Source organism: Paramormyrops kingsleyae, chromosome 11 (assembly GCF_048594095.1).
Source record: "Paramormyrops kingsleyae isolate MSU_618 chromosome 11, PKINGS_0.4, whole genome shotgun sequence".
Classification (NCBI taxonomy): domain Eukaryota; kingdom Metazoa; phylum Chordata; class Actinopteri; order Osteoglossiformes; family Mormyridae; genus Paramormyrops; species Paramormyrops kingsleyae.
The window spans coordinates 12233962-12250790 of record NC_132807.1 but is presented as its reverse complement, the minus strand read 5'-3'; the positions used below and the strand labels follow the sequence as shown (position 1 = coordinate 12250790).

Here is a 16829-nt window from a genome sequence, read left to right as displayed (position 1 = left end):
TGTTTAGTGTCATGTATTAATGGTGAGATTTCTGATATGAACAAATGACTGGTCTGTTCTGCTCTCTCGATACCACATCATAATGTCTTCCTTGTCTCCCTTCCTGGTCTCATCAGTCATTTGTGGTGCTGTCAAACGCACCCAGTCACCAGCAAGTCCCAGAGAGGCAGCCCCATGACCTGAGCTTGGACCCCTACAGCCGCACAGTCTTCTGGACCTGCGAGGTCACCAACACCATCAACATCGAGCGGCTGGATGGAGTCTCTGTGGGAGTTGTACTGAGGGATGAGCAGGACAAGCCCAGGGCCATCGTGGTCAATGCAGAGAAAGGGTAGGGTGGGCTCGGGGGGGGGGCATGCTCATGATCATGCTCACCTTGTTGTGAACGAAGGCATATCCAGGCATATTTCATGGAAATGAAGAAAGCTGACACGTTTATCCACACCAATATATTTTTTAATCATTATATCCAATATTTCACTGGTCCATGACTTGTTTAAGGGTACCACATGAAGGTCTCTGTTGACACTTGTTGTTGTTGGCATATTGTTGTTGTTGTTGTTGTTGTTGTTGTTGTTGTTGGTGATTGTTTGTTTACATATTGGTGGATTGGATGAGATACGATACCTGACCTCACATGTTAGATTGTCTCCCATTTCAGGGGAAACACTGCAGTGTTGTAGCTGACAGCACAGGCTGAGTCTCTGCTTCCTCGCTCCATGTGTGCAGCAGATGGCCATCTGCGGTCATGCTCTGTTTCCCTCACTCATACATGAGCGTAATCTGTATTTTGGCTACCTCCCCTCTAACTGCGTGCCCGTTATTAGTGTGCATGCCGTCTCCGTTTGCCTACTGTTGATAAAATCATGTCTCTTCCTTTACATCGGGCACAGAGAATTTAGTCTTTCCTTTCAGCTAGCGGACACATTCCTTGCATGCAAAGTCATTGTCTGTGCAATATATATATATTGAAAAAATTGCCTGCATCCTGGGGTTCCTAAGTGCTTACTAGTGTACTTGTGTGGCATTCAGCATGTTCTACATCCTTTAAATAACTACAAAACTTTAGTTTTTATTTAATAAGGATCTGCCTGTAGATCATAGTATCCATCCATCCATCCAACCAACCATCCAACCATCCTTAACCAAAACTTAACAAATCTGGTAGCATATTTAAGGCTTTCATGAAACTCATAAATGTCATACTAATGCCCTCCTTTCATTGTAATAACAGCATTCCAGTTCATTCTATGGGTTCCTGATCTATGCACTGTAATACAATGTCTACAGGCTCAGGCCCAGAATTAAAGGTCAATGCTGAATTATTGAATTGCTTATCTTGGATGCAAAACCCATTCTCAGTGACAGCAGTCGTGATGAGGTCAATTGCCTGCATCAACTCACTAAAACACACAGATAATGACTTTTTCAGGGATAGTTAAGAGGATTACTTTGAGAAGCAACCTAAGCAGAAGTTGGGTAAACCACTTTTTTTTTCTTCTGGTAAATGTCTTATAGTTGGTATTCAACAAATATATCATGTCATTACTACAATATATTATCTACACACTAAAAACTGAAAATGTGTAGGAGGAATAAAATAAGTATTAAGTTCTAGGCATTACCACTCATAGAGGAGAAAACCGAACGGCAAACGGATGAAAATGCATTTTTGTGGTGCCTCCATTGCATTACATTTAGTCATATTTTATGTAAGTAGCCAAGAATTAATTCTCTAGTGAGATAAGAACAATGTCCTGCAGAATGACTACATAAATTTGTTCCGATCCATACTGAAGTGTTTTTCCTTATGGTTTAATTTCCAGTTTTCGGTCAAATTATGAATTTACTGGGACAGGGTCTAGGGATTAAGTACTGTGAAATCCCCCCCCACACTCACACTAGAATCTGTACTCCTTTGTCTCTCAGATATATGTATTTCACGACGATGCAAGATCGCTCTGCCAAAATTGAGCGGGCCTCACTGGACGGAACAGAGCGCGAGTCTCTGTTCACGACAGGCCTGATTCGCCCTGTGGCCCTCGCTCTGGACAACCGACTGGGCAAGCTGTTCTGGGTGGACGCGGTCCTCCGACGCATCGAGAGCAGTGACTTCTCTGGTGAGTGACAGTGTGTGCGCACTGACCCGGCCTCTCGGCTCCAACCGCTCCATGTATGTTTGATTACGATCAGGAAATGTCCGCCCTCAAAGTGAGAACCTTGCCATTACACACCACCAGTGGAAGATATGAAGCACTTGTGCAAGCTGTTTTAGCTCTGAACAGGATTTTAATATCTCAAGCCAATAGCAGATCCCAAAGATTGAGAGCCAGCCCCTGGAGAACCCAATGCTGCAGAATCTAAAACGGCATTATCCAACGCTGGAGAGTCTAAAATGGCGTTACCCAATACTGGAGAGCCAGCCCACAGAGACCTCAATACTGTACAGTCTAGCACAATATACCCCAACACTGGAGAACCAACCCCTAGAAAACCAAAATACTGTACAGCCTAGCACATTATTACCAAATACTATACAGCCTAACTCAGAAGAACCCAACACTGGAGAGAACCCAATAATGTACAGCCTAACACAGTATTAGACAACAACTGAGTCAAAGTCTCAAAGTCAAAGATATTTTATTGTCAATTCACATTATATGTGCTAGACATAGATGAGAACCGAAATGCCGTTTCTCGCTCACTGGTGTGCAGACCCTCCAATTACACAATTACAGACATTCTATACAAAAAGACAGATAACAAGACACAGGACAAACTGACAAGGCCAGAGACATATCGACAAGTGCAGATGGTACAAAGTGCAAATGGTAACAATAAATATTAATGATAAATAACAAATAAACAAACAATAAATATCTGAACCCCTGGAGAACCTAATGAAGTTATGAGTAATCTTTTTAATTAGTAACACAGCTGTTTGTCTATACATTTATGGGTAGTGCTTGTTTATGTAAATTCATGTCTGTTTACACAAATTTAAAGAAGGATGGATTTAAAAGCAAAAGGATGACACTTCCTAAGCTGCTGTAATATTCCATAGGAACACTTAATCTATATGTATTCCCTGGATACATTGTCTGGGTGATGAATTCTCAAACTTTGAGAGGGATCACCCCAGAATTGAACCAGCGCTGCATAGTGATAGCAAAGAAAAAGACCGTATTTGACAGATCTTTTTCAAACTGTGCAGGCACATTGTATGGGTGAAGATCTGAAAGTAGTCAAATTCTGAAGCGCTGCAGAACACGCTTGATATTGTGAACAGGATAACTATTGGACCTTATTACTTTTATTTACTTTATTTGATCTTTGATGGCTCAAATTATGTCTTCAGAAAAACATTATCTGAATGAAAATCTACACCTGGCACTCCCCAAATTGAAGCAGCAGCACTAGGTGGCAGCAGAGGGCGGAAAGGGAGGCTGTAGCAGCCATCTTGTGAACACTGTAAATCTGAAAGTATGACGTCTTTCAAACTTCCCAGGAACATTGTACAGGACCAGTGGTTCCAGGTGGCTAAATGTATTGTGGGGAATTTATCATGGGGGAATTTAAGTGTGTCACTTAGCTCTAGCCCTAGCACATGAAAGAACAGGCGCATTTTGATCCAACCAGTACTTCTACAAAATGTAGAGGTTGGGGGGGGCGGGTGGGAGGACTAATGATTAGATGGGGTAGGAGGTGACAGGGCTGTCTGGGGTATACATTGTTTCCATGCCAACGGCATCTTATATAGTTTAATACGGGAATGACCAGGTGTGTGGTTATAGCACTTGCACGGCGTGCTCAGCCTTGGCTGACCCCCCCCCCCCCCTCCCCCCTCCCACAGGAGCTAATCGCATCACGCTGCAGGATGGCAACATTTTGCACCCGGTGGGCTTGACGGTATTGGGAGAGCACCTCTTCTGGATCGACAGGCAGCAGCAGATGATCGAGCGTGTGGAGAAGGTCACAGGGGAGAAGAGGACCCGCGTCCAGGGCCGCCTGATGTACCTGACCGGCATACATGCTGTGGAGGACATGAACCCAGAAGAGCTTGGTACGATGGCCATTCTCTCGCTAATTGAGGCCTATTTTGCAAACAACAGCATGTCAACACAGTACTGGAAATATGATACGCTCTTGGTAACAGGGCTCAATGTAATTTGTAACTTGAGTGAAGCGTTATGTCACATTTCTTGCCACCTCCTGCAGCATCACATCCTTGTTCCCGTGGCAATGGTGGCTGCTCTCACATCTGCATAGCCAAGGGAGATGGAACGCCGCGGTGCTCCTGCCCTATGCATCTGGTGCTACTACAGGACCTGCTCACCTGTGGAGGTAGGCAGAGTGTTTGGGACCCTCAGACCAAATAATCAAAAACCTTGAATACCTGGTGCAGGTGTGTTGAGGGCTGAGAGGGAGCAAAAACGTGGACTGGCCACGTTGAGAAAGACTGTGGGCCTAGTACATTCCTGTTAATATGATACTGCGTCGGTTCCACCAACACAGAGCCAGTGAGGGTACTGGTGCCAGTGCTGGGGGGTTCTTGATTGGTGCTTTTTGAGAACCTGCCCACAATTCCACTGGTTTAAAAAAGAATGGAGCGGAAATGTTACACAGGCGGAAGTGAGAGTAAAGGATTGTATATATTCCATTTTTTGGATTTATTTTGATGTTTCGTTATACGTTTATACATTTTTCTAAGACACCAAACCGAAACGAAAAGTTTTCAGAGTATGACTCGTTGGGCTCTGTCTCTATTGCTTGTATCCACTTTTGTCTCCTTAAAGCAGGGGTGGCCAATGTTCATCCGCAAAGGGCCACTGTGTGTGCGGGTTTTCGCTGCAGCTCCCTAATTAGATTATTAATTAGATGACTGATTGGCTGAAGAATCCTCATACCTGGGTTTGATCAGCTGACCTAAAGGTTACCCCAAAAACCTGCATACACACCGGCCCTTTGCGGATAAGATGGCTACCGCTGCCTTAAAGGTTCCCCGTCTGTCTGTGTGTGAGTGAGTTTATTTATTTCCACTCCTTGTTTTATCCCGATCCTTTTAAGGGTCGTGCAAAGAGTCTGCTAAAAAGTGACCTTTGGTATCCACCTCATGATCTCTTCACTTCTACTCAAGCACCACCATATTTTATATATTCGACCCGCGACAGCACCGGTACCAGCAATATTGGACAAAACAATATCAGTTATAGATTGAAGTTTCCAGGTAGATTTGGACGTGATAACTTGTCTCACTTTCACTGACGTTACGGTTCCAAATTCTGAGGCTAGCTTTTCTGTGGTGCCATATTGGAGTCTTTTTTTTCTGGACCAGGGCCAGTGTTTTGCAGTGGAAACACACAAAATTAGTTAGTATTGGGAAGAAGTCCTTTACCAGCTCCTACACTGCATTGGTGGAAATAAGGCATATAGGCCTAAGCGATAAAAGTGATTCTGACTAACATCTCCTAACTGCAACTTTCATGCACACAGAAAGCCCCCCTCCCTAACCCTGCCTCCTCCCCCCCTCCAGAGCCCCCCACCTGCTCCCCGGAGCAGTTCACCTGCGCCACCGGTGAGATCGACTGCATCCCCAAGGCGTGGCGCTGTGACGGCTTTGCCGAGTGCGACGACCAGAGCGATGAGGAAAGCTGCCCGATCTGCACCACCTTGCAGTTCCAGTGTGACCGCGGCCAGTGCGTTGAGGCCCATCTGCGCTGTAACAGCGAGGCCGACTGTGCAGACAGCTCCGACGAGCAGGACTGTGATGGTATGGGTGCTTCTGCTCTGATCTCACAGGTGTCCATGATACGCAGTTAATGTTTTAAATGCAAGTCAAAATGGCAAGAATTACTTTAGTTGTGCCCTTTTTATGGATACATTTCACCACTGCCAACCCCAACCATCCCCTTGGCAAGTGTCTCAGAGGTTGGACTATTATTGCAGTCGGCAATATTACACAAGAATATGTTATAGGTCAAAATTTCCATACTGAGGCACCAGTAGTTAGCCTAAGTGAAAGTGGTCAGTCAAACAGCATTTCCTTATAAATGTGTTTGTCTTTTCTGTACAGTACATTACTTGTTGTTTTTAACAATTTAAACTGGCTTGTTCATCCTGTTTATTTTTATTATTGAGATATTTTGAGATATTATTGATTCTTTGTATTCCACATGGTCATTTGTGATTTTTTTTTTTTTTTTTTTTCAGTGAAGTGAATTTATGTTATCAAACTGAATCATGGTAGAAATTAAAGATTTGCAATACATCTAATCATTCCATAAACAACCGTAATATAATTGCCTTGGGGCCAATGATTTACATCCCAATGACATATGATTACATTCATCATACTTTTGGTACATTGATTTTTTATTTTTTTTTGTAACTTTTTTCCCCTTACATTTCCTAGTTTATTTACTACTAGGATAAGCTTATTTTGTGTTTAGGTTAGCTTGTGGGCTGCTGATGCTGACATGTTGAATGCCTCTCCCTCGCAGTCATCTGCCCTCCAAACCAGTTTCGCTGTGGGAACGGCCAGTGCATAGAGAAAAGGCAGCAGTGTGACTCTTACACTGACTGCATGGACAGCTCCGACGAGCTCTTCTGTGGTGAGTTCAGGCCACATCCGTCTTTCCTGCCCACATTTGCAGGCCTGCAGTGTTCAGTGCTATGTCTCTTTTTAGTGTTGCTTTTATGACTGGAACCTGTGGCAGATGCACACTGTCTGCTTCCTCCTTGTAGACATCCTCAAACCCATACCTAACGACACCCCAGCTGACTCCAGCACCATGTGGCCCGTCGTTGGCATCATACTGTCGGTCGTTGTGATGGGTGGCATGTACTTTGTGTGCCAGCGTTTGGTGTGCCGCTGGTACAAAGGGCCCAGCAGGGCCTTCCCGCACGACTACATCAGCGGGACGCCACACGTGCCCCTGAACTTCGTTGACCCCGTCAGCTCACAGCACGGCAACTTCACGGGTAAGACCTCCACACTGGCCCCCTGATTCCGTGCTGTAGACCTGGCAGCCTGGGGGGTGCCGTCATTCACCTGCTGCTGTGTGCTGGGACAGGCATCTCCTGCGGAAAGTCCATGATGGGCTCCGTGAGCCTGATGGGAAGCAGCAACAGTGGGGCACCGCTCTATGACCGGACTCACGTCACTGGGGCTTCCTCCAGCAGCTCCTCCAGCTCCAAGGCGCCATTTTACCCCCAGGTACCTAACTGTGCACTACTGCCATCTCTAGCAGACTCTGTTGTCAAGGTGTAGCTGTTTTTAACAATATTTATTATGTCTCATTCCTCAGATACTCAACCCACCTCCGTCCCCAGCCACTGACCGTTCCTTGTACAATGCTGAGATCTTCTACTCCTCCAACAGCCCCTCCACCACCAGGTCCTACAGGTACAATACCTCTTTCCACTAGCCCTTCCTCATTTGGCCTGAACAATATGCTTGTTCAGTATAAATCCCACAAGAAATGTGAAAAATTTGAACTGCAGTCCTCAGTAGGACTCATGGGACTTGAAAAGCCCTTGTATTATAGCCAAATGTGAGCTCCATAGGAGGGATTGTGGGAAATTAATACCCCACATAGTTGAATATAGGATTTAGGGAAATATATCCTCCCCAGTCTTTCAGTATAGTTTTGCCAAGTGGATCTGTCAGAAATTGGATCTATCTTTGCAATGCCCGGAGATATAAACTTTCTTTACAACAATATGTCTCCACTTTAATAGAGAGAAGGATTTTTTTTTATATATTTAAATAGTTGGCTACTAACTAGTCATTTGTCATTGATAATTTTCTTGAAAAATAAAGAAGGAACAGAAGATATTAATTTTACTTAGTCAGTCATTTTTGGTGAGTCTGAAGATATCTGTTTCACTTCCTTCCGTCTGCCCCCCCCCCCCTTTCCTGGGCCCTTTTCACCTCAGGCCTTACCCGGTGCGGGGAATGGCGCCCCCTACCACCCCCTGCAGCACTGATGTGTGCGACAGTGACTACACCACCAGCCGCTGGAAAAGCAACAAATACTACATAGACCTGAACTGGGATTCTGACCCCTACCCACCTCCCCCGACCCCTCGCAGCCAGTACCTGTCTGCAGAGGAGAGTTGCCCCCCCTCCCCTTCCACCGAGCACAGCTACTTCCATCTGAGTCCCCCGCCCCCGTCACCCTGCACTGACTCTTCGTGACCCTGGGAAACCAGCACGTTTGTAAATACCTTTAAATATGAACAAATAAGATTATTCTATTTTATTAGTTTCCAGTAATGGAATCTCAGTAATCTCTTTCTATGGGGATGGGAGGGATTAACATTTGTGAAATTCAGGCCAAAAGAAATGTTTGTACAGCTGTAATGTATAATTTTTTTTTGAAAACATGATATCATTGAATCTGTGTTAAAACTGTAGGCCCTGCCTTAAAACAGGCTCCTTGGTGACGACTACGGTTAAGGCTCTAGGAAATGATTTTAAGACCTCTGGGTTACATGGAGCTACATTCATATGTAGTGAACTACACTAGTTTGTAAAGTGCTGTAACCACTGATTCGTGGCCAGATTTCTGAATGAAACCTGTTATGAGCAGCCAACTCATAATGCTGCTTCTACCCAAAGCAGTTTGAACAGAAGTTATGGGATGTATTGAGTGTGGAGTTTCTTTGGTAACACTTTACTTGAAGGGGCACAAGTAACTTAGTAACTCAGTTACTACTCAACTATTAATCATGAACAAATACAGTAACTGCATGAAATACATTAACCGTTATGATTTATTAATGAAGCATGGGATCACTAACCATTAGTTACTGGTTAATTCATTAAGTAAGAATGTACTACATTTTCTGTGCCTCCTCAACTAAAGTGTTGCCATTTTTCCTTATCTGTGAATATTAAGTATTCACAAACTGATTGTTCAATTCCATTTTTGTAATCTGTTTGCTGCTACTGTACATTGAACGCAATTTATAAAATATGATAAATCAACAGTGATTAATATCATGTCAATAGAACCATGACAAGTGTTTATATTGTTTAAATGTAATGTATTAATTCTGCTTGTCGCTTCAATGATTTTTCTTTTAATGTGTACAGATCAGTATGAATTAATATACATGTATTTTTGTAAAAGGGACAAAATCTACATGGAGTGAGTTGTAAATGCCATTTTTGTGGCATGGGCTCAAAGCCAACATGTAACCTTGCAAAGCATGAAATTATTTTGTATCACTCATGGATCTCGAGTTCATTTCACGGAGAATGCATGGAATGGGGCATGTGTTTCAGAGTATCAGCCTTTTAAAAACATCATTGAGAAGAGCAGCAAGCAGCTTTAGTGCTCTTGTGTTTATCCAAGGATGGTTATTCCTGACCTCTGGGGGAAGCTTAAATTGCACTTTTCAGCAATGTGACAGAAAACTTGACCTGAAAATGACTGGTTCTGAATGTCCAAAAACTGAATTCTTGAATAAGAATCTTTTTAAAGCAAATATTAGTATACGGTGGATCAGTGGGTGGCACTGTTGCCTCATACCAATATGGAACAATATTATTCTGTTCAGTCCTCACCCCTGAACTGGTTATTGAAGATATGTAGTGTGAGATGAGATTGGGTCCAAATACTCATATCACAGATGTGGGATAAGACAGCTGTTTAATTGTGATATGTTTAAAGTGACAGAAGCACACATTAATATATGGTGATGTATTGTGTATGGTATATTTTGCAATCTGAGCATGTTTCAAGCACTCTGTGAGCAGTGCTAAAGCACTTATTCGCAACACAGAGACCCTTATTCTATGGGTTAGAAAACACAGCCGGTGTCTTAAGTCTAGCAGCAGGATATCTGCCTTAAAAAAGAGGCATCCCTTCATGGCAAGGAACCATACATGTGTCATTTAGTACCTGAACATGTCATATTGGTCCTTTCTCCTAGAAATTGCATGTGATTTGTAAGGAATTCTGTGGTGCTAACCTAGCACCATTGATGAGACTTCTAATGATAACATCTGTTTTGCCAGTTCAGTTACTGTAGGGCCCTGGCACAGATTTGGATCCCGCTTTGGAATTTGGCGATGGGCCACCGGTTGCACAAGCTGATTGGGTCAGTGCCCTGGCTGTTCCGTCTAGGCACATAGCTGACACCGGCTGCAGAACCCATGCGTCCTTTAAGAACCAGCTTTGGTGCCTTGTATTTTATGTACAACTGCCTTGTAAAGTCTACCCCGTGATCATTTTTGTATAATAGCAGTTTTTATATAATAAAATTATATTTTAATGAACTTATGATGTGTGAATAAATGTTCATATTTTATAGTGTCATATGAGACCATTTTTTTTCTGATACATGAAGTACAATTAAGGATAAATTTCGGCCTCCTTGGAAATGATGTGGGTTGGTTCAAGCTGGCCTGCTGGCAGAGAAGCCGTGCTTGATGACTTTTTTTTTTTTACCAGTGTTTTATAGCTTGTAGTAACATTATTTAGCCACAAAGGCTGAAAATATTGGTTTTTGAAGAAAACGTATCAGATCTTTCTTTAGTGTATTGACATTCATTTTGGGCTGGAAATCTATTTACTAATGGCAGAACTTGATTTGCCCTTGGACTCTCTTGACTGTGTCTTAATAAACTAAACGATAGCCACTTGTCTGTCTTGTCCCAGATCAGTTTGTGAGAGGTTTATTGCACTGTCTGCTCCTCGCTTCAGTCTTCTGTTGGATCATCTTCACAAATGATGGCACAATTTTTGATTATTTGTTATTTTTGTTTGTAATGGCTAGAAGGGCACAGCTAACAATTGAACAGAGGGCTAAAATCTAAATTTTTAGTAAAGAAGGGTACTTTTATTGCCAAATAATAAAAGTCAAATGTTTCTAAACATGGAGTGACCTACTCTTTACAGAGAAAAAGGTTGACAGGAAGCAACAGTGGCCGGAAACAGTCTGGGGCAAGGAAAGTGACATCAAAGGCTGAAGATCAATACTTAGTTGTGACATGCAAAAGAAATTAAATGGTCTAAGGGCTGCAATTAATGTGAACAGAGGGAGACCGGTATCTCAATGCGGTCAAGCAAAGACTGAGCAGCTGAACTACATGGTCCAGTTGCTGCCAGAAAACCTTCACTTCATGGCGTTAACAAGAAAAAGAGACTATAGGCAAAACAACACAAACACTGGAGTGGGAGCAGGTCTTGTGGACGGATGAAAGTCCATCCCTGGGACAAGTCGGACCAAGAGGTTCAAAGTGAGCATCTACAAATGAGACAGAACTGTTTGCATGCTTGAAAAGGTGCTGGAATGGTTTGGACACGTTATTTCCAAAAATTGCTTGAAAGGATGCTGTGAATCTGTGCTGCTGTGATAAAGGCAAGGGCTGGTTATTCTGATGAAACAAGCACTGAGGCACATTCATTAAATTGCACTTACAATTACAATTCAAAACCAGTTAGTTACACTTACACTTAGGTCCATATATATTTGGACGCTGACACAAGTTTTAGTATTTTATCTGTTTACTGAAATATATTCCAATTGAAGTTATACAATGGGCATGGACATAAAGGGCAGACTCTCAGATTTCATTTCAGAGTTTCCACATTCAAACTGGATGAAGGGTTTAGGAGTTTCAGCTGGTTAACATGTGCCACCCTCTTTTTAAAGGGGCCAAAAGTAACTGGACAATTCACTTAAAGGTTATTTCGTGGACAGGTGTGGGCAATTCCTTTGTTCTTTCATTGTGAATTAAGCAGATAAAAGGCCTGGAGTTGATTTGAGGTGTCTTGTTTGCATTTGGAAGATTGAGGTGTGAACATACAACATGCGGTCAAAGGAATTCAGCATGCAGGTGAAACAGGCCATCCTTAGGCTGCAAAAACAGAAAGAAACTATTTGAGAAATTGCCACAACATTAGGAGTGGCAAAATCCACAGTTTGGTACATCGAAAGAGAAAGAAAGAAAGAAAGAGAGAGAGAGAGAGAGAGAGAGAGAGAAAGAAAGAAAAAGAAAAACTCAGCAACGCAAAAAGCCCTGGACGTCCACGGACGACAACAGTGGTGGATGATCACAGAATCATTTCCACGGTGAAGAGAAACCCCTTCGCAACAGCCACCCAAGTGAACAACACTCTCCAGGAGGTAGGCGTATCAATATCCAAGTCTACCATAAAGGGAAGACTGCATGAAAGCAAATACAGAGGGTTCACTGCAAGATGCAAGCCACTCATAAGCCTTATGAATAGAAAGGCTAGATTGGACTTTGCAAAAAAGCATCTAAAAAAGCCAACACAGTTCTGGAACAGCATTCTTTGGACAGATGAAACCAAGATCAACCTGTATCAGAATGATGGAAAGAAAAAAGTATGGAGAAGGGCTGGAACAGCTTATGATCCAAAGAACACTGCATCATCTGTAAAACATGGTGGAGGCAGTGTGATGGCTTGGGCGTGCATGGCTGCCAGTGGCACTGGGTCTTTAGTGTTTCTTGATGATGTGACACAGGATGATAGCAGCCGAATGAATGCTGAGGTGTTCAGAGATACCATGTGTGCTCAAATGCAGCCAAATTGATTGGGTGGCGTTTCATAATACAGATGGACGATGACCCAAAACACAGCAAAAGCAACCCAGGACTTTATTAAAGCAAAGAAGTGGAATATTCGCGAATGGCCAAGTCAGTCACCTGATCTCAACCCCATTGAGCATGCATTTCACTTGCTAAAGACTAAACTACAGACAGAAAGACCCTCAAACAAACAGCAACTGAAAGCTGCTGCAGTAAAGGCCTGGCAGAGCATTAAAAAGTAGGAAACCCAGCGTCTGGTCATGTCCATGAGTTCAAGACTTCAGGCAGTTATTGCCTGCAAAGGGTTTTCAACTAAGTATTAGAACTGAACATTTTATTTGCAGTTATATTAATTTGTCCAATTACTTATGAGCCCCTGAAAGGAGGGGATTGTGTAGAAAAATTACTTTAGTTCCCCACATTTTTATGCAATGTTTTTGTTCTACCCACTGAATTAAAGCTGAAAGTCTGCACTTCAACTGCATCTGACTTCTTTTAAAATTTATTGTGGTAATGTACAGAACTAAAAAATTGAAAAACTTTGTCTCTGTCCAAATATCTATGGTTCTGACTGTAAGGATTTCGAATATTTTCTTGTAATAGAAGTTTGAAAAAGCAGTTTATCATTTATTTTTTTAAACCCAGGGGTGGACCCAAACTTCTGGTCTGTATATTTTTTATATATTTTTCATTTTACATATAAAATTATAACATGCAATGTTAAACATGTAACCTCAAAGGGGTGAAAGGAATGAGTGTAAAGACCATGGATGTGTGAGATCTTTGCTTGCTCAGGGGTGACTTATGGAACCTTCTCAGACTCCCTGTCATGGTTCAACCTGGAATTTTGACTTGGACCTTAGTGGCTGTGGAGCAGCTTGCTTTCATCAGCTGCCCGTATTAGGACAGAAATCTGGCTGGGGAGTAAGTGAGTGTCCTAGAGGAAGCAGGCCAGATGACTGGAGAGGAAGGATGTGACCATTCATCCATCCATTTTCCAAACGTTTATCCTCATCAGGATTGTGGGGGGGCCTGGAGCCTATCCCAGGCAGCACAAGGCTGTGGGTTTACCCTAGACAGGAGGCCGGTAGGACCCTTGTTGCTGTAAAGAAGAAAAAGGAATATTTATATTGCATCTTATGCTATTACTAGCTGAAGCAATTTGGGTTGAAATGACACATGTGAGAAACTTAATATCTTAAGACCTCAGCTAACAGTATATTGATAATATAGGTCCTTTATTCCTATTTACTACCAGCAGACATTTTGAGCTATCCATCAATCCATATTATAACTTCTCATCCTGGTCACGGGACATTTTTATTTAGATTTTTCAAATTATGGTACTGTTAATGATGGAGAAACCAGTCAATACAAATAAATGTAATGTTTTTTAATGACCATTTGCTGCCCTCCAATGGAGACATGGTGTAATTACCGATAATCTGTGTGAAAGATCAACTACGGAATTTCCTATCATGAAATTTTAGGGTGGTCTTGGACCCATTAGGTCTCGTACACCATCTATAATGTATAATTGCCACACCTCATCAATTTTTATCCCACCAGCACGATAGTGGAACAATCTAGCATTTATGTATAATAAATCTTAATAAATATGTACATTAATCTTTATATACCCCACATTAGACCAGTCCACCTGCCTTGTACCTATGCATACTGAATAAGAACTTATCAAAGATCTTTAGATGGATATATTATGCTTTGTATTACATTGTTACAAAATGCTAAAAAGCAAAAATGACTCAGAAGTTATATGAAGCTTTGTGTTATTTACATTTATTTTCCCATATATTTAAAGCTAGTGTTAAGTGTCATTGTTGTTAAATATTTCAAATGTTTCTTTACACAACAATTTTGGGCTGCATGGTGGTTCATTGGGAAGCACTGCTGCCTGACACCTCCAGCATTGGGCACTCATATTCTTCCTTCACTGTCATTAATTATCTGCCCACAGCGTGAGCATGTACCCAGAGACAGACTGGCATCCTGTGCATGATGCTATTTGCCTTGTACCCTGGAAAAATCTCCAGGGTAATCTCTTACTATTACCCTGTATATGAAGTGGTATAAACCTTTGTATTTTAAATGCAGAACTGGATGCTCTACAGTTTCCTTGCTTTATATTTTCTGTTTCTTTTATAAATGGTTTGAATATGAATCTGCATATAATTTAGGAGTTCCTGTTCACTCGGCTGCAGTGTGCCTGCAATTCGCAGATACATTGTCATGTAGATCTTCCACCCACCAGGGGCAAAAGCACAGCAGGGCTGGTATTATCCAGTGATATCAACCACACTCATTGACAAAAGCAGAAAACTTGGGTTTAAAGTTTCCTTATAATCTCATTCATTTCGATTATTTACACGTATTTATTAACGAATTTTCAGGTCACGACTGTACTGTAGACCTAGAGCATAAACAAGTATGAATATAGGTTTGCCTACGTCAGAGGTCGGCGACCTTCTAAAATTAAAGAGCCATTTTATCCTAAATGTCTGACCCAAGATTTACAAAGAGCCGCAATGGATATAGAAGAGGGTTTGAGATACGATTTTAATGCGATATCGGTATATATGCATTTAACACGAAAACAAAACTTCTGATAATTACAAAAAATAAACAAAAACAATTTCGGGGCGGGGGGGGGGGGTCTCAAGTTTTAATTCCCTCGGACGCGTAACACTGCAAAGGTGACTAATATCACAATATCGTTCAGTTCTATAGCGATAGTCGTCACCCTCACCCAAGTTCGTTTGGCTCTGCAGTTGTCTGCCCTTCACTCTCTTCTTCACTACTGCTGTGCTGAACGAGCAGCGCAAAATGTCCTCACCACTCCCAACTCAGCTGGCTATAATGTAAATCGGAGAAAATATAATAATTTTACGAAGATCTGGGAAGGCGTGGTGACGATTTACTACGAAAAGTATATGAAAGAATTACGAATCCCAATAAACTTTGAAGCCTATATCTCGGACGCTGAATACCATTTTACAGGAGAGAAATTCTCTCCTGTAATTCTTGCCGTAGAGAATTTCTTTGAGGAAGATGTAAATTATGTAAGGCATCACGGAAGAGCGCGACGCACCGCCTCATTCACATGTAGCTAAAGCAATATCTAAATGAAAAATAATGTTAACCCATAATTAAATTATTTATATTTACGAAAGCATTATCATAATATGTTAAGACATGAAAACGTGAATGCGTCTATCGTTCTGAGAGGAGCCTCAGCCTCGTGCTCAAAGAGCCGCAGGTTGCCGACCCCTGGCCTACGTCGATGCTAAAGGGACACCAAACGTAAGACTTAGCTCTGGTTCAGAAATGAAGGCTGCAAAATGTACATTACAGGACGAAACCTAGTCGCTAGTCTTGAAAAGGCATCCCGATTAATTCATAAGTCTAATGCACATATTTGCTTATAGTTCACCATTTTTCACGTAGACATGTAATTTAATCTATAATACTCGAACAATCATTAGCTAGTTGGGCCATGCACAGTGTACCAGACTGAATAATAAAAAGCTATACGCTGGTCAGCTTACTACCTATGCATAGCGGCGCCCCTCTTTATAGCTAAGGGGAGTTTTAACAGCATAGCACTCTGAATATTCCCCGGGTGATACTGACTACGAGGCATCTTCGGCCGAAGCGAACACGCAAACACAAAACAACTTAGTCCCGTGGTTTTGACAAACTGGTAAATGCCGGTGCGTCTCTGAAAAGTGTATCTCGAAGTGGCGCCCTGCTGTCGCAAGGGACAGAAGACTGGGGTATAACCTAACCCTAAACTAATAAACGAAACTAAACTGCGCGTCTAAAGTGAGCTAGATCACGATGTTATTTCTGTACTAGTGCTGCTTGACGGGTTAGGTGAGATATTACTAAGAAAGCTACGTAAAGCTATACTCCGTTTTGAGCAGTGAAAAGCGTAGTATTCCCGTTTCCTCTTTAGCCCTAACTAGACCGACCAAAAAGATTTTGCTCGAAAAAGGCCAATGAAGGCTTATAACTTGCTTATAAATGGTAATCTAAGTATATATCTTACACGCAGCAACTAATCCTGTAAGTAATTACATTCAAAGTATTCTAAGTACAAACCAAGCCGGGATTTATATTGGATGTGCGAATTGTGATCAAATGACAGGTCCACAGCAGTAGGACTTCGAGTTGATTGGCGTTTGTTTTAGCCAATGGCCAGGCTATAATTCGTTTGAATGACTGGTGTAGCAGCACTATG

General features: G+C 42.1%; 1 protein-coding gene and 1 long non-coding RNA gene across 2 annotated transcripts in view; one reads left to right on the top strand and one right to left on the bottom strand.

The window, feature by feature from the left end:
- The window catches only part of LOC111840837 (low-density lipoprotein receptor-related protein 5-like), a 46441-nt gene extending 36153 nt beyond the window's left edge, over window positions 1–10288 (top strand). The window contains exons 15-24 of the mRNA XM_023806132.2: window positions 117–331; window positions 1930–2120; window positions 3854–4063; window positions 4219–4344; window positions 5534–5770; window positions 6501–6611; window positions 6745–6981; window positions 7074–7216; window positions 7308–7405; window positions 7939–10288. Coding sequence (XP_023661900.2) covers window positions 117–331; window positions 1930–2120; window positions 3854–4063; window positions 4219–4344; window positions 5534–5770; window positions 6501–6611; window positions 6745–6981; window positions 7074–7216; window positions 7308–7405; window positions 7939–8200 — 1830 coding nt within the window. The 3' untranslated portion in view covers window positions 8201–10288. The remainder of the gene's footprint in view (window positions 1–116; window positions 332–1929; window positions 2121–3853; window positions 4064–4218; window positions 4345–5533; window positions 5771–6500; window positions 6612–6744; window positions 6982–7073; window positions 7217–7307; window positions 7406–7938) is intronic.
- Window positions 10289–12613: 2325 nt separating this feature from the next.
- Window positions 12614–16760, bottom strand: LOC140593441 (uncharacterized). The gene is made up of 2 exons (XR_011993791.1): window positions 15336–16760; window positions 12614–13670 (listed from the first exon to the last, which is right to left on the bottom strand). It is a non-coding gene; the product is annotated as an uncharacterized lncRNA (long non-coding RNA).
- Between the last annotated feature and the right edge of the window lie 69 nt (window positions 16761–16829).